We start from the raw sequence: 20,520 nt of genomic DNA, 5'->3' as shown, positions 1-20,520 counted from the left end.
TTCTATCAAGGATTACATGATGTGGGAATTTCACAGAGAGGGCTGCCTGGTCACCAGTAATCTCCAAGCAGACGTTGGGGCGGAAGATGGTAATGTTTTCTGACTACCCGGCTATTCCGACAGTCATCTTCTTTTTCTTCTTGTTGCGTACCCTCAATCTTTAATGTAGATTATCATGGCACTTTTGGGTGAGCACTGATGCCGGTGCGGGCTGAAACTGAGGGTAATCCTGTACAATACATTAAACCAAAATCCCGTAGGGGTGTGAGTCTGTAAAGAAAACAGCAGTCCGAAAAAATTACAATCTTCCAGCCTAACATCTGCTTGGACCTTGGAGATTAGGTCACCTGGACAGAAAACCTAGTATCACAAGTTAGAAAATAATAAGAGCAATCAAAATCAGCTACACATAGCGGCAAGAAGCAGCACTCTAATCAGAAGTGTCTGATAGACATAAAAAAAACATAAGCAGGTGAGACATGACTGGTTGTGCAAAATAAAACCCCAATATCCCACCATGATCACAACTAAGTCATTAAGTGATTCTTGAACCAAAACACAACTCACATGTAGCAGCCAATAATCTCCAATCAGATTCCCTGTGGCATATAAGATAGTACCGAAGCTGGCCAAGGAGTATCAGGGCTCGAAATACTGGGTGTTTGTGCACCCAGATGCACCCAAAATAAGAGTTGTGCACCCAATTTTTTCCTGCACCCAAATATTTTCATAGGTTTATGTATGTAAAGATATGATTCAGTATACTATAAAACACCATGTTCTTCACTTCTATGTGTTAGAAAGATAATGTGGTGCACCCAAAAATTTTTTGGTGTACCCAGTTTTCTAGGTTGGGTGCACCAGTGCACCTTATCCCCAAAATGAATTTCGAGCCTTCGTATAGTCGGCAAGAGGAGGTCTGCTGCCTACTGGGGCCCATTTGACTCCCTTTGGCTGGCTATATTCCTTGGCCAGCTCTTAAGTTTGGTAGGATCTGCTTGGAGACTAGTAGCCGAGCCTATTGGAACAACCCCTACCTTTTATTTACCCTAAGTAAACACATCTAAACTTCACATAGAGGAAGTACAGTGATGCCCAAACCAGCCCCGGACACACACACGGCCAAGGTTTGCACAGACATGGGTGTAGACTTACACCCCTACGGGATACGAGCGGGGCTGTTTACACGGGTGCATGGAGAGCGAATCGAGCGGGAAAACTCTGGCCAAGCAAAGCTAACCGTCACATTGGTCTGTGTCATGACCTCACCACCCTTAAAGCATGACATCCTGCCAAAGGAAACGGCAGGGAAAACATCTCCTGTATCTTTTACTGAGCAAGCAGAGCTGAACTATCTTACCTGCCACTGGTGAGAGGGCCATCCTGGAAGTGCACCAGGCCTAACTTCTTATTCATACAATGCAAGGTTTTACTTTAGCCAGGACTTCATCTTACTAATTTCTAGCATAATGGCAATGACAAGGTGGCAAAGCCACCAATTGGCCCTTCAAGTTTAATAGCGAGGAGATTTTGAATATGTAGGAGAAAAGTTGGTATTCTCAGGTGTACCCATGAAAGAACTTGATTCTTTTTACACCACATATGCATGTAATTTGAAGGATTTTTTGGTCAGTTTTGAGGGTCTTACCAACTTTTTTTACGTATTTCACTATTTGATCAGACATTGTTTCACAAGAAAATACTATCAAAGTATAAATAATGACACTACTTGAAGATTACCGCAGTGGTCCTTATTAGCATGGAGGTCGCAATTTTTAGTGTGGTGGCCAATTACAGTAATATGCACTAGCTAGAACCCTGCAATGTGTCTAGTGTTTGGATGAAACAAATTACTCGTGTCATGGTCAATTAAGCCAAGAAGATACACTGAAATATCTTACATTCTTGGCTTTATTTATCTGCTAATGTGTCTAACAATGCAGGCAGCACTGCCATTGGATTCCGAGCAATTTCCGTTGTCCAAATAACAGCAAAACCCGTAAAATCTGACACCTTTGTCAGAACACGTCACCAAACCTGCAAAATGTTACACTACTACTCTGAGTGACCTTTCACCTCGATGATGCAATGACTATTTATAGCTGGTGTGCACACACAGTATGGGTGTAGTGTGGTGCCCCACATTAGAGGAACTAACTTCCCAACATTAAAAAATAAAGCTATAGTCATGAATATACATTCTGTGGTCTACCTGGCCTATATTATAAGTCACCTACCCAAGGTTCAGTAACTGTTTTGTACCTCTTCAAGCATAATCAATATGGAAGCTGTGTTTGTGCATCAATCATCCCCATAAGGCAGTGACATGGTATACACAAGCCTGTCCCAGTGGGAAACCTCAGGAGATCTTGTGTAAACACTGATCTATACCACTAACCTAATGTTCCAGGCAAACCTGACAGGCTGAAAAATAGTGTGATGTTAGTGGTATTTCTAATCTCACATTTAGCAGTTTCATTCTAGCCTCATTATCTGTCTCTATCAGTCTATGTGACATTTTGATAATGATATTGCAATTTATTTTAATCATCTATTGCTGTTTGCTTTTTTCAGAGGCTGCTTTCCCCAAAAATTGTCACCATCGATTTGGAAAAAAATGTAATTAATGATAAAAACAAATGCTGTCTGTGATCATATGGTTTAGAGCATGTAGTACAGTACCCACTACTGAATTACTACAAACTGCTTACAACTATTTGCTAGGAACCAAAAATAATTGCCAGTGTGTATTTATTGTCATATAATATATAGACTCTGTGTGAAATTTTGATAATGATATTGCCATCTATTTGTATTGTAGGTTGATATTTGATTTTTTTCTATAGCTGCATTCCCAAAAAATGTCGCCATCATTATTTAATTGTGAATTAAAATAGTCAACGGCAAAAAACAAATTCTGGGATGATATCGTTTAGGGCATGAAGTACAGTACCAGGGTATACCAGCTACTGAATTACTAGTACTACAAACTGCTTACAAATACAAGTATCTGTTACTTTGGGACCAAAAATAATTCCTGGCAGTGTGTATTTATTGTCATAAGCTGTCTGGGATGGTTTCAAATGTTGATCTTGGATGGTTTCAGATCAGAACCAAAACTAGAACCATCCATGGGTTTGATACAAATACCTCCAAGCAGAGGTTAGGTTTCCAGCTGTTTTTTTAACGTTTTTTTTAGCCGTTTTTATCGGGCTTTCTATTTTGTCATTTTTCTTGAAGTCCGCCAGCCAAGGTTTTGACAATAACAGATACAATACTAAATAGAAAGCCTCATAATATTAATAACGACTAAAAAAACATTTAAAAAAAAAACAGCCAGAGCCTAACTTCTATTCTAATTGGAGAGTAACAAATACAGTCCATCCAGCCCAGCTGGTTTGTTGACATTACTAATCACTGAAACCTGCAGGCTTCACACCTACTCACAGTGACTCACACGCCAGGGTTTTGTTTTGGTAGCAATCAAGTATTTCCAACCGTTCATAACAAACAGGTAGGCCTTCAAACCAGAAATTTATCGACCCTGCTCACCAAATTCCAACTTGTCCTCATCACAACAAGTTGTAATAACGTTTTCAGGACAAATATAGACTCCAAACCGGGGTGTTAGTTTACAGCTGGGCGCTATGACAGAGAGCCGCTAGCAGCGCACTTATCCAATCTGCCCACATATCATCTGATTTACTAACGTTTGTAACTCAATTCCTCTCGGCCGAACTGCCCGGATACATTTATGTGAGTCACCTGCTAGGCTAGCACAACTCTTTCCCCGCGTTGTCAAGCGGGTTCTGGCCGGTGGGAAGGTTGTTGTGAATAGTTTTTGGGCACACCCTGAAAACCCACCCTCCCCCATTATCTCTCAGTATCACCCCGCAGTTGAAAAGTGAAAACACCACTTCCTGTAACGTTTGAACTGGATAAAAGGACACACGCCCAAAATCTCTGAGAAAGACTCTTGGATTTCTTAACCTAAACCAAGTAGAACTTGTATGTACGCCTTCTGAAGTGGCAAAGCGTTAGCTAAGTGCTCTGAACACACATCGTAAACCGATGACAACACGAAGTCCGGACAGTGCAGCAGGCTATATACTTACGAAGGTGTGCTTGTTCTTGTCCTTCGAACTCATCTTGCTAAACTCGAGCTAAAAAGTCCCACGCGAATTCAAAAACCGCCGGCTCCCGTCAGTCCCTCGCAACCTGCAAGGCTTCAGGTATCCGTCCAGCGGTGTTTAACGTCGGAAATTGCCGTCCTTGAAGTCAACAAGGCCCAAAAAGTTAATTGAGACTTTCCACGTCCGATCGTTGTCCGCCATTTTTGTTTCGTCTTTAGGCACTTCCACCTTGACCAACCAGAGCGCTCCTTACATCTCATTCATAAAAATCATATTTTCACCACAATTCAAACTGTATGAAAGCTTTACAACATACACATATACCATAAGCAACCACTACGTATATAGGAAACAGAAAACAACTTGGTATAACAAGACTTTATTAAAATTTCGGACTTCAGTACCAGGATTGGTTGAGCCAATGAGAGCGCTTGTTACAAAGCGGTAGGATCCGGCAAAGATGGCTGCCGAAGCCGCAGTTTTGTGGAAGCAAGGCTGGTATGTCGCCTGTTTCTCCTGTCCTTCACCCTATATAACACAGTAGTTAGGAGTAACAGAAAGTATTGTATCCGTACAACAATTCTGTGCTCTTTATATCAGTCGTTACGTCATCCTTATTGTGGTGAGCCACTACGAATGGACGCCCCCCTCCCCCCACCACACCGTCTCCTTCGAAACCGAAAAATTATTATCTGCTGAAGGATTTTGATAATGAGATATTTCCTTTTTTTTTGTAAACCAAAAATGTCAACCCTGTAAAATGAATAACCAATAATTACCAATAATTCTATTATGCAAACAACACGTGGACTATAAGAGTTGTTGCCCCTATCTCTAAAATTTATGCTTTGTCAGTTTGTCATATCACACATTGTGTGATATTTGCTCCCTTCGTACGAAACCAGAAATTATATGTTGATTTTGAAACGCGAGGAGTTTGACATTACCTTCATTAATCAGGAAAAATGTACCCCTAAAAGGAACTATTTTCAGTTCAATTCAGGTAAATTCATAAACCATGTAGACTTGTGATCGATCTAGAGAGGAATTCCCTGATGTTTTGGCAACCTGGATAGTTTTTCCCCTTGGACGGTTTTATATTGACCCTACCAGGTCCAGGGGGGTTAACCCTAAAGCTTAACTATCCTAGGCCTGGTGCCAACATGTTCATATTAGCTAGGGTCCAAACTGTCAAGGTGATTAAATGTCCTGATACCACTTTGGCCCAAACCTGGAATTTTACTAATCAGTAATCTCCAAGCAGATCCTACGGTAGAATAAGATCAAAAGCTGCCAGAGGAGTGAAGCTGGCCTAGGAGTGTGTTAGACTACCGGAGTGGCTGATGACTGCCTTTGGCCAGCTGTACTCCTTGGCCAGCTTTGATACTTTCTTACGGCACCATAGGATGTGCTTGGAGATTAGAATATTACGCTACTTGCCTACTACAGTTCCCTAGTACCTGGCAGAGGGCTGCGTGCTCGACACAAATGATATCTAAGTATGGAGTTATGGAAGATTTTTATAAAAAAAAGTGTGTCTGATTATGTAGAATAAAGAGACTCTTTTTACACAACCATTGCTTTATTCTCACCAGCGTTTTGGTGACCATCTGTCACCTTCTTCAGGGCAATTTGACTGGTTCACATTGTACTGCAGGACAGGTGTCGCTGCTCACAGTTCAGATGTGGTCCCAAAATGTAAAGTATTTACATATGTACAGACAGCTTATGCAAAATATTTGTGGCATACTAACCTGATGAAACAAAGAAAGGCTGCCCCCATAAAAGATGACTATTCACTGAAGAAATGTATCTGTTGCAGGCACCTGTCAGCAGAGGGGATTGCAGCGCTGAAACAGGAGAACAACATCACCACTATAGATGGCATCGTGAGGAAGGCTCTGGACGTAAGTCTACAGCTGCTACTTTGTATGGTTACTTAACTTATTAATTGTAAGGGATTGTACTTCCCTGGTAGTTCTTCCAACTTGTAGTCCTGTGCTTAAGATTTTGTCATCATGTTCACTATATTTGTCACTGACGGAAGTTAGTAGATTCTATCTGAAACGTCTGAAACTGTTTCCAAACCATATCCATGACCAGTTGCTTGAGTAACGGTCGGGTATTTGGCACATGTAACAGTGTAAGGGCTTATAATATTTTATTCATCCTTCCGGATGCAGGAGATTTTTTTAATAAAAAGCTTGTTTTTCCCAGTACTAGTATTAACTGAAGTGACAACTTAAGCCATTATTTTCATTCCAGGAGGACCTGAGGTCTATAGGAGAGAAGTTTCTGCCTGAAGATATCAGCAGGGGAGGCAGCAGTGAAGTGAGTTCTCCCTCTATCTGAAAAAAGAGACAAAACAATTCTTTTCACACCAAATCAGCAAAAATAATTAGTTCTAAAACTTCAGGCAAGCTCTTATCATAATTAGCCCCCAGCCAGTTGGTCAGTCTTGGCTGTATGACTTGACTTATGACTTATGTCAGGTGCCTTCCTAGCCAATCTGACCCAAACCACTGTGGCTGATCAGAGGTCCCTTTCCAGCATCGCATTTCCAATCAATGCTGTCTGCCTCTTGTCCTGTATCCCTTCTGATCACATCAATTACAGCAAAATCAATAAGACAAAATATGGATAGTGGAGATGTACAACAGTGAGCAGTGAGCAGTGACATAAAAGATCAATAGACCACTGTGTACTTCTACTAATGTTCACAGTGGTGTCGCCAATGTATTGGTGAAGTACAGAGGACTACAATCATCTTTCATTTGTGGGATTTATAAAATACCGCGAAATCTTCCTTTTCCAGTCTTGTTCTACCTCGAAGTTAAGTTACTAGGATACTATTACATGGGTGACATGATGTAACAGTCAATCCATTCGCAGAGCCCCCCTTCCGGCCAGGTGGCGCATTCTGTGTGTTGTGGTTGACTGCTCGCGGCTGCTATCCCAGGGTTCTCCTGGGTGGTTGTCTGTGTGTGTGTCGACCACTGCCTGGCTACCGAGGGCGGGCAGGGAAGATCTTGGCTTTCTGATCACCCCAAATGTGACTTTATTATGATTAACTGCCGAGGTTTTTTTCTACAAAAGAAATTGAATGGGGGTGCAAGTGAATTGAGTTATGAAGCGTGGATGCTGTTGATTTACCCATTCCGCAATATGGACTTTTAAAGTTAAATGGGTACATTGTGTTCTGAGACATCTTGATGACGGAAATTACCAAGAAGTATCTCTGGTCGATCTAAAGTTTCTACCTGCCAGAGGATCTGCTTCCCTGCGTAAGGTGCACATTACAAATGTTACAGTGCATTGCTTCTGTTTTCTCTTCTTACTGTACTAGTGCATTCTTTTTTTTTCCAATTTAAAGAGAGAATTAAGACAAGGTCTTCATTTCTTAATATTTCCTGGAATGTTAACGACCAAATATGGTAATAATCCCCATCAAACTTACCTTCCAGCTGATTGGTCCATGTGTCCTCCAAGTGACGAAGGTTCGGAACGTGTCGGCGCCCAAGGCTAACGAGGAGTCCGGCCACGCCCCCCGGATGCTGAAGGTGCAGATGACTGACGGCCACACCACCTGCATCGGGCTGGAGGTCGCACAAGTGCAGCAACTCAGGTGTGTTAGTTTTATTGTTGTATTGTATGAAAGGTATATAACTCGGAATGTAAAGTCTGGCCACGCCCCCTGTTGCTTAAGGTGCAGATGACTGACGGCCACACCTGCATCGGGCTGGAGGTGGCACAGGTGCAGCAACTCAGGTGGGTTTTCTTCTGTTTGTTGTATTGTAAGCTATTCAACTTGGAATGTAAAGGTCCTACATTTCACACAGGTGCAGCAACTCAGGTGGGTTAGTTTAATTGTTGTATTGTATGAAAGGTATTCGACTCGGAATGTAAAGTCTGGCCACGCCCCCCGGATGCTGAAGGTGCAGATGACTGACGGCCACACCACCTGCATCGGGCTGGAGGTCGCACAGGTGCAGCAACTCAGGTGTGTTTTTTTATTGTATGAAAGGTATATAACTCGGAATGTAAAGTCTGGCCACGCCCCTTGGATGTTGAAGGTGCAGATGACTGACGGCCACACCACCTGCATCGGGTTGGAGGTCCCACAGGTGCAGCAACTCAGGTGTGGGGGTCTTTCTTTTCTTTTCTTTTTGTGGCATTGTACATAAGGTATTCCACCCAGTATGCAAAGGTCCTGGGTGCGAATCCCTTGTAGGCTCTGTTGTTGTGCCCTTGCTTCTGTATTTTTTGACGACGCCTCAGGGGAGTCGTCAAGTGGTATATATTGCATTCAGTCTGCAAAAATTCTAGGAATTGCACAGGAATTTTTCCACAGGAATGCAGTATGCTGGGTATTCAAGCCCTCCCCCCCCCCCCAAATCTGTTCCAGATGTATCTCTGGTATGCAATGGTGGACTGTAGGTCACACTTGCTGATCCTTGCTCCCTGGAGGAATTTGTCCTTTGAAACTAGACAGGGAAACTCTGCACAATGGATCACGTTGTCTTGGTTGTTATGTTATGTTATGAAGGATACATTTTCTTTTCTAGAGCTTGTTCAAGCCATACGCCACAGGCAGACAGGAAATACTTCATATAGAGGTCATGATCTTGAACGATGGCATCCAAATGGTTATCATATTCAGAGCCAAACATAATTGTTCAAGGCCTATTACACTATCCAAGGACTGGAATATTACGAAGTAGGACAGCCATGTTGGTTAGATGCAAGAAAGTCATTCAAGGACGGAAGTGCGGGAAACAGTTGGTTCTTCCTTATTTTTTAATCTCCAGTACACACTGTAGTGCTCAGCTGTAGGTTTGGGTTACTGGCAGACCATTGTGCTGTACCAGGGATAGTACATTTCTGCTGGCTGTAGTTTTATGTTACAGGTGGGCTCGTATATTGTGCCAGGGATAGTGCGACAGGGAAGTTCCAGTCTATTTCTGATTTGAGCTGTATTGTTGTACCCCCAATCGTCGTCATGGCAATAATACATTTTTATTGCCAGTCTTGTTTCTTTTCCAAACAACCCCCTGTCCTGTCATCTTCATCGGTCTTCTTCTTCCTGTGAATTTTATTACGAACAGTTTGATAGCATTATAGCATAACATTTCATTGCTTTTATTGTTATTTTTATCTTATCATCATCATTTATTTTATTTCAACATGATGATTTTATTGTTTGCCATAGCTATATTTGTCAGATATTTTAGATTCCTAAAAGAAACATTTCCAAAACTTCTGACATCTTCTAAATTCTCCTTTTTTTCTCCACAGCCTGTCCACCCCTCCTGGCACAAAAGTGAAGCTGACCGGTTCCATTGCCATCAGTAATGGGTTCCTGATGTTGGAAGGATCCAATGTGAAGGTTTTAGGGGGGCAGGTGGAAAAACTCTTCTCCAGATGGGACATTCAAAGAGTGAGTTTTCTTATTTATTACATGAATATCACTACTGCCATGGATATTGTATTCTTCATTCATTGTCTTTGTGATAAGGCTATACATTCATTTGTATAGCAACAACTAAAGCAATATTTTTTCCTGTAAATTCCAAGTTGGACAATGTAATAAAGTTAGAGAAGTGTTCCCTCTAGCATTTCATTCCAAATTATCAAGGGGAAGTGCTGGGGGCATGAAGCTTGCAGGCTAGGGGGTTACTGGGGCATGTGTATCTCATGACTACAAGGAAACATGCCTGGCACGAAAACTGGGAAGGAGTGTTGTGTAATAAAAATTGCTTGTGAATCATTCAGTTTTTTTTTTGGAGGGGGAAGGGGGGGGGCTTATCCAGCTTGACCTGTAACCTGTTGTGATGTGACTGTGTTCTTCCACAGAAACTGGCGCATCACTCTCGAGCCAACGTGAAGGTGGAGGGTGGTGCCCCACCGTTCGTACCGTTCGGACAGGTTTGAGACACTCATTACCTTAACTGCTGATTAACTGTTAATGATCAGATTCTTGTACCAAGTGTACTAAGATATAACATCAGATACAGAAAGCAGTACAGCTTCTGTAAGTAGTGACACCTATGGCTGCAGTACAATGTGATCCAGTCAGGATTGTTACCCTGAGGAAGGTGACAGATGGGTGAACACTTGGGTGCAAAGAATCTTGTTATCCAAGAATCCTGACTGTTTTGTTCTGACACCACAGAGGGTGTCCATTGGTGTAGTGGCTATCAAGGACTTAAGGACCTAAAAATAATAATATTAACGGGAGTTTTACTATAGACCAATCTGAAATCTCATAAAAGGTTCAGAATTTGTCACCGAGGCCTCACTGAATTTAAGCGCAGCTTTCAGTGATGCCCGAACATCGGCCAAGCTGCTAAAAATCGTCAGAAGCCCACGTAGTTGCTAAGACGTCGGCCGTTCTTCAGCTGAAATTGCCCAACTAGAGCTCGCCGACATGTCGCCAAAGCTAAATTCTTGATTTGTAAGAGGGCTTTAAGACACTCTGGGTTTGAAAATTCTTGACTGTTTTCTTCTTACCCCACAGAGAGTGTCCGGTGGTGCGGTGGCCACCAAGGACTTAAGGAACAAGAAAAGTCTGCCCAAGAAGGAGACAGAGTCAGAAGAAGCCGACGAGTTCTCGGAGCAGAGGAAGGCCGTGATCGCCGAGGTCAGCAAATCCAAGGAGGGCACGAAGACGTTCGGGGGGACGGGCAGTCTGCCCGCGACCGCCGTCCCCGAGAAGAAGTGGGGAGGGCCGGCGGACAGGAGGGGCGAGAACAGGCCTCAGGGGGTCTACAGGGAACTGTCCAACGAGGTGAGTTACTTCGACATTATTTATTTATTTATTGCATTTTCCATATAAAATGGAGGGGAGACAAAACAGGTGACATGCCACCTCTGCAGGTTGTCTCCCCAAAACAAACAAAATACACATTCAAGTAAATAATAAAAACCATAAATGTTATATACAGTGATAATTGGAAACAAAATGTAACTTATATACCAAATGCACAATAAATAGATATGAAATGAAAGACATTAGAAAAGAAACAGTGAAAAGTAAAAGATTAGATTTTAGTGAGCTTAAGTTGATTTTTGTAGCATGGTGAACAGGTGGCCAGGTGATCTTGTGGTCAAGGTTGCTGGCTAAAGGTTCTACTTTCAAATCTCTAGTAGGTCCCAATATCGTATCTTTAGGAAAGGCATTTTACATCTATTTTCTTGCTAGGCTCGGGTGAAAACGAGTACCAAGCTTAGAGCATGGATGTCCTCTCAAGTATGTTGAAAACGAGCTATCCCTTTTTTTCAGGAGAGAGGCTGAGAGCCTCACATCAAAACCTCCACATGAAAAAAAAGATCGTAGTGGTCTTTCCCTGTGTGATAGGATAAACTTTACACTCTCTCAAACTTACAATCTTGAAAAGGTGATAGTCACCTGTAATGTTAATCCTTCCACAAAGTTGGTAAATTTCAATAAATAGATAGATAAATTGTGTTGTGTTCTCCCAGTCTTCCCAGGTCGAGGAGAAGTCAGTACAGAAGCTTGTGGAGATGGGGTTCAGCAGACAGGACTCTGTGGCCAGTCTCAGGCAGAACAGCGGAGACGTACAGGTGGGGATTTTTTAAAATTTGGTATGTCCATAATGTATGTTTATTTGTGTTGCTATGGTCCATTGGTGGCAAAGAATGGTAGCCTCCACCAGACGTTCCTACGGGATATGGATGGTTGCGCTTTAAAATGAAGTTTCCTAAATTTTCAACTGCATTTTGATCACAATTATGATTGTTGATTCAGGTTTTACCTATTTGTAGTATTAAAAAGTGATGTCCAATAGTGCTTTAGTTAGTTTAGGTACAGGTACAGGTACACAAATGTTTAGGTCCGGACCTGTACCTTTTTTGCAGGTACAGTGCAGGTACGGGTATTAAAATACACAGCCGTAATCCAAACCTATGTAGTTAAGCTCCCATGACAAAGTATTCTCCCCATAGCCTGTGTAGCTAGTCATTTGGAGACTTGCAAAAAGGCAGTAAAGTTTCATCTTTTACAGGAGGCCATCAACACACTGGTGACCAGACAAGGACAAGGACAGGGACAGGGGCGTGACAGGCCGGACAGGGGACACAGGGGACAGAGGGAGGACAGGGGCAGAGGTGAGAACTGTCACTCAGAATGTGTCATGTGTCATTGTCACACTGGTGACAGGCAGGGCACAGGGGACAGAGGGAGGACAGGGGCAGAGGTGAGAACTGTCACTCAGAATGTGTCATGTGTCATTGTCATACTCATACTGGTGACAGGCAGGGGACAGGGGACAGAGGGAGGACGGGGGCAGAGGTGAGAACTTTCACTTAAAGTCATCATGATCCTGCATGCATCATTGTCACACTGATGACAGGACAGTGTACATGACATGGGACAGAGAGAGGACAGTGGCAGCCCTTGAAGTATATTGCTAGATGTTCAGCTGGTGTCGCCTGGTTTGGCTATCCTACCACTGATTTTTGGCTGTTTTTTTTTTTACACACTTTCTCCGTAACTTCAGGGATGGACAATAGAAAATTCACCTGTGTTGCCTGTTTCACAATGATGTTGCTCTATACCTAAATGTACTTTTCAATGAGTTTGTCCTAGGTTTGTCTAACTTGAAATTACTTCCTGAAGCAAAGCGAGTACTGTAATTGTGCTGTTTCTAAGCAGAAGACAGTTTACTACTGAGACAGATTGGATAAAGCTCTTTCTCTGTTTCTTCACAGGAAGAGGCCGTGGGAGGCGAGGGAGGGGTGATGAGGAGGAGGAGGATGTGAGTACCAGACCATCAGGACCCGCCACGCTGTTCGACTTCATCCTGGAGTCCAAGATTGATAACTTGAAAATAGATGGTGGGTTGGCAAAAATGTATTTATAATGTTTTTTCAATGTAAACAGAGACTATCATTACAGAATCAGGTTTTGCTGACATTGCAAGTAGATGTAAATATCTTCTGACAAGTTCTATTTTTAACTTTATTTGGACTGCCACAACCTCACCTCACCACAACACAAAGACCAAAAGCAGCGCTTGCTTGTATTGTGCAGCACACATAACTGGGGGCTATGACACAAAAAAGCGTTAAGCCTTAAGGTTAACTAAGAACAAACAAAGAGGTAAAATTACATTTATTCAGCTACCATATTCTAATGCATGGGAGTTGCTTGCTTTCTTAAATGGTGAAGACTAAAGATATATTCCTTTCCCTTATACTTGTCCCCAGACTCGAAGCCCAGCCCCGGTGCCCAGACCAGCCAGCCCCCCAGGTACAACAAGCCCCAGGGGGGGAGGGAAAACCACTACGATGGGCAGGGCTGGCCGCAGGTGGGAGACTCTCAGTTCTACGGGCAGAGGAACAACAATGACTTCAGGGTAAGTGTCAAGGGAAATTACTTACTTACTTACTTATCCTCTGCATCCCATGCGGGACATACATGTAAGTCTGTGATAAGGGTGCAGCCGGGGGAACCACCACTTTAAATACCAGACCATATACGCTCGCACAAACACAAGTTTTCAATATTTCATAGAACTTAACTTCTACAATGGAATGCCCTGCCTGGCCCTCTGTTGAGTCTTTCCATGCCAGGCAGAGGGCCTGCCTGCCCTAACCTGGGAACTGAAATCTCCCCCTCCCCCCCATGTTGAGGGGGGGGCTATTTGGGGGTAACCCTTATTGGGGGTTACCCAGCATCCCAGGGGATCCCAATGGCCGCTAGGTCTTTAACCACAGCGCATGTCCATGTAGTTTTAGGATGTCCCCGTTTCCTCTTCCCCTCAAGGACCTTGTACTTACTCTAGAAAACTGTTGTGTAATGCCTAATGGCAGGTTACCTATTATGCAGAATTAGGGCTGGGTATTGGTACAGCGTACAGGTACAAAACCGGTTTTTCTTATTGGACCGGTCCAGAAAAACCGGACCTGAAAAAATTAGGTGGACCGGATGTTGGACCGATTAGAAAATTAACAGATTACTTTATCAGGCATTCACACGTTTTGACGCCTGCAGGTGGAAGAAAATAACAAGAGCGAAGTAGAGTAGAGTTTATAGTAATTTCTACCAAGTTTTACCGTCAATCGTACAGGTGCAGTTAGCGTTGTAGGATTTTAAAACGTCAGTGTAAGTCTAATACTTCACCAAACAGATTTCTTTGTAGTGAAATGGACCATTGGTATGAGTCATACTGCATCAGGTCCAGGTTCAGGTCCGGACCTGGACCTGATCCTTTGGACCTGAACCGGACCTGGACCTGAATTTTCTGTACCGGTACCCAGCCCTATGCAGAATGATTATTTCTTAGTCTTACTTTACCCTTATTGTCCCACCAGGGCCAGAGGAACCAGCCAGGTGGCAGGCAGCAGTATGACCATCAGAACAGGGAGGGGGGGCAGCACTTCAACGACTCCAGACCGTACGATGGAGGCAGGGGGAGTCGAGGGGGCCGTGGTAGGGGGGGCAGACACGACCGAGGGGGTGGGGGCCGGGGGAGGGGTACAGGCGGCACCGACAGTAACTACAACAGAGGGTACCAGGAGGATGTCGGTCGGGGCAGGAAAGGTGACAACAGACAGGACAACAGGCAGAACTTTGATGAGTTTGGTAGACAGAGGGAAGATTCCAGGAGTAACGGACCTCACGGTCGGCATGACAACTACAGGGACGCGAGGAGAGGAGGTGGGGAGCAGGGCAACAGGCCCGGAAACCGCGACGCGAGGGAACAACAGCGGGGTGGGAAAACGGAGAATCAGGAGTTCCGCGGGCAGAATAATGATTCTTACCGAGACCACCGGCGGAACGAACCAAACAGACAACAGGAGGGGGGAAATCCCAGGAGGCCGGAATTCCGGGGACAGAACGAACACTTCCAGGAAAACCAGCGGGATGGTTATCATCACCGTGGTGACAGGAATAATCCGAAGCAGCAACATCAGGACTTCCAGGAAAACCAGCGAGACGGTTATCATCACCGTGGCGACAGGAACAATCCGAGGCCGCAGCATCAGGACCGTAACGACGGCAGGAGGATGAACAACAGACAAGGGAGCTACGAGGACAGAGGTGGGGGGCAGAGGCAGGGAGCGGACCGTACCAACCAGCCCAGACATGGGGGGGACGGAGGCCAGAGGAAGTGGAGAAGAAACGACCACTGCCTGGCCAGATACTGGGAGGATGGGAAGGTAGACTGTTGTTTCTTGGGTTTTGGAAAAAAAATCATAATCATATTTTCGTTTGTTGGAACGCCTGTTCGACTTCAAGTGAGCGCTTAAACCCATTCTTTAATTCACTCGTGTGTGGACCAATCAGTGCCCTCGTCCAAAATTTGAGAAGTGACTGTATATAGTGTATCATAAAAGTTGGAGCGAGAAGCGACTGTATAAAGTGTATAATACAAGTCGAAGTGAACTGCTATCTGTATGGTACCCAGGCTAATTTCCTGTCTGTTCTGCTCTGTGCAGTTCTATCCCGCGATGGTTACGGACGTGGCGCCCAACGGCCGTACTGCAGTAGTGCTGTTCACAGAGTACGAGAATTACGAAGAGGTGGAGATGTTCAACATCCGACCCTTGCACGGCGGAGGATGGGTAAGTCATTGTGTAACATTATTAGTCATAGATATTAAATGATATTTTGTTTTCCAACATCATCAACACCAATATATATGTGGCAAACGAAAAATCTGTCATGCCCTTTACACTTATGTCATGTGTGTGATTTTCATATAAAATCTATAGGAAATAAGGTAGAAACAAGTTTGAACTGTCTACTTTGGGTCACAGATATTCTTCATTCTAAGCTTGTTAATGGAACATTCCCAATGGGTAAGTCATAGTTTGTATTGATATTATGTATAAATATCTAATGATATTATGTTAATTATCATCATCAACTCCAATGCAAACAGAAATGCCCTTTACACTTGCATGTGTGCAATTTTCTTCAAATGAATAAAGTTGTAAGAAAAATGAGGTAGAAACGACTGTCTACATCAAGTCACAGACATACCTCATTCTAAGCTTGATAAAAGGTTGCTGATTGTGGTTTGGTTTAAAGGAGACAATTATTTGTAAAACACTGTCTTGTTCTCTTTTTTCTATCAACACAGGAGGGTAGTAGTACCTTGGTTTCCAGGTAAACACAGGTGCAATAGAACCCAAACTACATGGTTTATTGAAGAAAGTATGGCTGTTTTGAAGGGGGTACATGCAGCTTTCTCTTCTAGGAAGAGTATGGGAGTAATACACACATCACTACCAGTGGACTAGCCACCAGCTGTAGTGGCTTGCACAAATGTGTGGCCCAAGGGCTACAGAAATGGAGATGGGTGCCACCCCTAAGCATTGTTACATGTACAGATTCATGGGCAACTTTAACTTTAACAGTACAAAGAGTTAACCGGTGATGTGCCGATCTGATAAGACTGTTCACGACTGTACCTCTTCCCACATGTCTGTAGCAAGGAAAGAGGCGACACTGACCTGTAAGCTACAGGCCCATAGGTACTTTAACCCCCATCATGCCGCCTTGCACTGTAACCATTGCTCATCTGCTGCATGGGTCATACCTTTGTTGGGGGAAGGTTATTTTGTGGAGTTTGACTTCACCAGAGTCTCCCATATGTCTCAGTGCTACTCCAACATCTATTCTGTAGCACTAGTGCCTGACGTTGGTTGTTATGTTCTTAGGAGCAAGGATGTTATATGTATCCTTAGTTTGTTGCAGCTACATGTACTCTTTTACCACGGCTCTAGCCAGCTCGAAATTGTTTTCCGTCAGCCAATTCCCATTGTTGCGAAAACCGCGAAAATTAAGTTAGAAAGACGGAACTGAGACCTTGAAAAACAGGTTTTTAATGAGATTATCGTATGCGAAAGGCTACGTCAACAATCATAACAATAGCAAAACAAACAGTGTTTGGCTTTCCGACCGTGGACAGCGTCCCCAAGCCGCCTGTAGCTAATTTTTGTTCGTCAAGGTTAACGGATTGGTTTAAAAAAATTTCCGTCACACGCAGCAAATTTCCGTCAATTCACGGAAAAACGGATGCTGGCTAGACCCCTGTCTTTTATGTTGATTAAGGTTATACATCCATGTCATAAGATCACCAAATAGCAATTGGATACCATCATCTTACTTCTTAGAGGGATGGACACCCAACAACAATGATTTTGGAAATGGTCAGACTGCAGATAGCAAGATACCTTAAATGTCACTGGAGAAAGATAACGGATGTTACCTGAAATGTTTGACTGTCCAAAATCATATCCAGTTGCCTGCATAATTGCTATTTGGCATACCTGAATGTTTAGCATCAGTCGACGTAAAACAGTTTTTAATTTTTTTGATTGTGGTTTTGGCAGGTCATCATCATCATATGCTTGCCTAATTGTGTAAGTCAATCAAGTAGCTACATGCATGTAGCGTCTCCTCTATTTTACAACTTCTACTTATGGCTGATATAGCTGAAACATTTTGCAGATGGAGACTAGGTTATAGTGGTGCTCACAACAGGCACGATGTACGTGAACATGTAGGCACTCAGTAGCCTGGGTACCATCCGGAAAGTAGTTTGCTCTGGCGTTCATTATATACTATATACAGTCGCTTCTAGCTCTGACATTCATTATACACTATATACAGTCGCTTCTCTGTGCTTCTGTCTGGGAACGCGGACCATCTTAACGTCTGGAATCGTCCAAATTTTGGAAGCAGGCGCTGATTGGTCCCTACACATGAGCGAAATATGGAATGGATTCAAGAGCTCGTTCGAACAGACGTTCCAACGCTGGACAAGCCCTCCGCCCGCTCGTGGGAGGCCTGTTGTCATCGAACAAGCGCTGTAGAACCTATTCCTAGATTCGCTCATTAACTGACGTTACCGCCAAACGGTTTGAATGCGCACATCTCCAGACGGATAGCAGAAGCGAACATAGGAGCAAACTACTATCCGGATGGTACCCAGGCTAGGCACTCAGTGGGTCACAACTACATTATATCTGTAGGTGACTGTTTTGTCTTACTCCTTCCTCTAGATGGACTCCCCAGATCCTGTGTCCACGGGTGTGACACCAAGCGCTAACCAGAAATACGAGCCATACCAGGGGGACATCAACACCACTTTGGAGTTCCACCGGAGCGGCGATCGACGGAGACCGCCCCAGGATCGCGCCCAGTCTGCCCCGACCCACGGAAGGGGACCCAGGGAACAACCCAAGGAGCCCAAGAAACCCAGCCGACCCGCCCTACCCATCTACCAACCACCCGCGAAGAAGAAACAATCCCCTGAGTAAGGGGGCCTTCGTCAGGGCTCGAAATACACTGTTGGACCCACTTGCACTGGTACAAGTTAAGCCAAAAGTTACCTGCATCAAAGGAAGATTACTTGCATAACCTATAGTAGTGGACTATTAATCCTATACCTTCTCTTATAAAATTTAGAAATGTGTGTGAGTAAAACATGAAGAATTTAGGCTTATTTTTTGATTTAGAGTTATTTTTTTTTACCTTTCAAGGAGAGATAATATTCTAGGTGTGTGTATGCTTTTTCTAATGTTAGGTAACGGCAGATAGAGCAAATAAAGCAACTTGCACCAGTGGGAGTTTGGTCTGAGAGTATTTGCCACACGCATGTGGTATTTCGAGCCCTGCACGTTTAAGCCTTCCAATATAAAAGGTTTATTTCAGTTTAGCACAGAGTATTTAAAGATAGGACAAAACAGGTCCTTTATGCCAACACAAGTTGCCCTTCCATATAGTTACTACAATATAGGCGAAAATATGCAAAGAGCAAATGCAGAATGTAGATATATACTGCAAGCAAAGTTTAAGAAAAAGAAAAGATTGATATTTGATTTGTAAAGTTATTTTTGTAATTACAAGGGCACTGAAGGAAAATCCCTACGTTTCAACATGATATGGAATGTGTAGTTGATTTTCATAACGATGAACCTTTTTTTTGTTATATCAAAGTGTTACAATAAGTTGAAAGGAATTCTGAAATTTTACAAACTGAAAGTACTCAAAGATTGCAAAATTCAAAAAATGAAAATGTAGACTTTTGATTCATAGAGGGTGTGAGTTATCCCCACAAATTATGAGTTCCTTGTAATACAGTACTAGTTTTTGCTCTCTGTCTGGTTGCTCAGCTTTTGAACAGGATCCAAGAAAGGTGTCTTTCACTGATTCACACGTACATGTAAGGGAGTAATATAAGGACTCACACTAGGGCTACAAGTTGATTCACTTGTAGCACATGTAGCTCTTTATGATAGCTAGAACGATTCAAGACATTGCAGTGAAGAAATATCCCTAGTTTCTAAGGTAAGCAGAAATGAGCGTGAAAGGTGAAACGTAGGAAATGATATCACCAATGCAGCTGAATAGAACTAGTCTCACATGTATATTAATTAGAAGTGATTTACTATTGAGAATCATGTACAGATTTGTCTACCTGGATACTGGTATGCTAAGATGAACAGAGACATGACCAGAAAAGTGTTACTTTATTCAGTACTCCCAGGAGACCAGTGGATGACAAGGGTGGCTCTTGCTCCCCCTTTAAGTGCCTGAATTCAGGGTGCATGTTTGTTTCGAAACATTACTTTGTACATTGTATGCTATTGACAAATACCTCACACCAATGTAGACCTGAGCTTTGGCCACACCACTTTATTTTGTGCTCATATCTTGGACGTTTTAGAGTAAAACTGAAACTGCAAGAGGAAAAAACTAGAAGAGGACAAGACTTGAATCTGACCATATTCAGTTCCAGGTACTAAATTTCCCATCTGACTAGGGGTACAGGTACCGAGACAAAACCATTTTTTCTTGTTGGACCCACTTGTCGGATACTCCACAAAACAGAATCCTTTGTAGCAAAATAGACCATTGTTTTTTTAATTTGTTTCAAATCTGAGAAGAAGCCAAATCAAATTGGTGTGGCCTTGTATAGAGATTGAAATGAAATTGTCTTCCATAACGTGTGTTAATAATATCCTTATGCAAGATAGATAGCTTTACACACAAATGATACATGTATGTATGTATGTATATATTCAACAATGTTGCATTATGAAAATGTAAAGCTGGCCAGTCGAGTGTAAAACAATCTACTTCAGGATGCCTTGTTTGGTAGTACACAGCACCAGAATGGAACGGAACTTAACTTTTTTTTTCTCACTGGTGCTTTTCTCAGAAAAAAGTTGTACTACTTAAAGACCTGCTAATTGAATATAAATGAATTCTAGGCAATGGATTTTCTATGGTGTTTTCATATTCCCTTCTTATTCCACGAGAGCATAGACCTAGTGTTTTTCTGCATTTTGGGAGATTAAGTGACTTGATAAAGTTATGACGGTCTCTTGAGTCTCGGTCACATACATT

The 20,520-nt window shown here is 43.0% G+C and overlaps 2 protein-coding genes across 8 annotated transcripts in view; one reads left to right on the top strand and one right to left on the bottom strand.

Annotated features, from left to right (window-relative positions):
- LOC118418906 (protein diaphanous homolog 2-like) overlaps window positions 1-4,376 on the bottom strand; it is a 44,728-nt gene extending 40,352 nt beyond the window's left edge. For 6 of the 7 annotated variants that reach the window (XM_035825034.1, XM_035825038.1, XM_035825036.1 and 3 more), the window contains exon 1: window positions 4,116-4,375. In XM_035825034.1, the coding sequence (XP_035680927.1) occupies window positions 4,116-4,148 (33 nt within the window). In that variant the 5' untranslated portion in view covers window positions 4,149-4,375. Of the gene's footprint in view, window positions 1-4,115 lie in introns of all 7 variants that reach the window. The other variant, XM_035825035.1, reaches the window with a different exon arrangement.
- Window positions 4,377-4,520: 144 nt separating this feature from the next.
- Window positions 4,521-20,501, top strand: LOC118419264 (tudor domain-containing protein 3-like). Its single transcript, XM_035825612.1, has 14 exons — window positions 4,521-4,631; window positions 5,956-6,040; window positions 6,399-6,464; window positions 7,598-7,758; window positions 9,429-9,570; window positions 9,987-10,058; window positions 10,651-10,920; window positions 11,616-11,717; window positions 12,158-12,444; window positions 12,772-12,989; window positions 13,362-13,510; window positions 14,469-15,317; window positions 15,597-15,722; window positions 18,171-20,501. The coding sequence occupies exons 1-14, from the start codon at window positions 4,594-4,596 to the stop codon at window positions 18,426-18,428; spliced, it is 2,823 nt and encodes a 940-aa protein (XP_035681505.1). The 5' UTR covers window positions 4,521-4,593; the 3' UTR covers window positions 18,429-20,501.
- Window positions 20,502-20,520: the final 19 nt, after the last annotated feature.

The sequence above is a fragment of the Branchiostoma floridae genome, chromosome 7 (assembly GCF_000003815.2).
Source record: "Branchiostoma floridae strain S238N-H82 chromosome 7, Bfl_VNyyK, whole genome shotgun sequence".
NCBI classification, from domain to species: Eukaryota; Metazoa; Chordata; class Leptocardii; order Amphioxiformes; family Branchiostomatidae; genus Branchiostoma; species Branchiostoma floridae.
The sequence above is the reverse complement of the archived record's forward strand: the minus strand, read 5'-3'. Positions and strand labels throughout refer to the sequence as shown.

What these genes read in the sequence shown, in the direction of transcription:
- LOC118419264 (XM_035825612.1), top strand. Translation starts at nt 4,594, where the DNA reads ATGGCTGCCGAAGCCGCAGTTTTGTGGAAGCAAGGCTG. An exon ending in GTTTTGTGGAAGCAAGGCTG is followed by an intron (nt 4,632 to 5,955) that starts GTATGTCGCCTG and finishes TATCTGTTGCAG; the next exon opens with GCACCTGTCAGCAGAGGGGA. An exon ending in CGTTCGTACCGTTCGGACAG is followed by an intron (nt 10,059 to 10,650) that starts GTTTGAGACACT and finishes CTTACCCCACAG; the next exon opens with AGAGTGTCCGGTGGTGCGGT.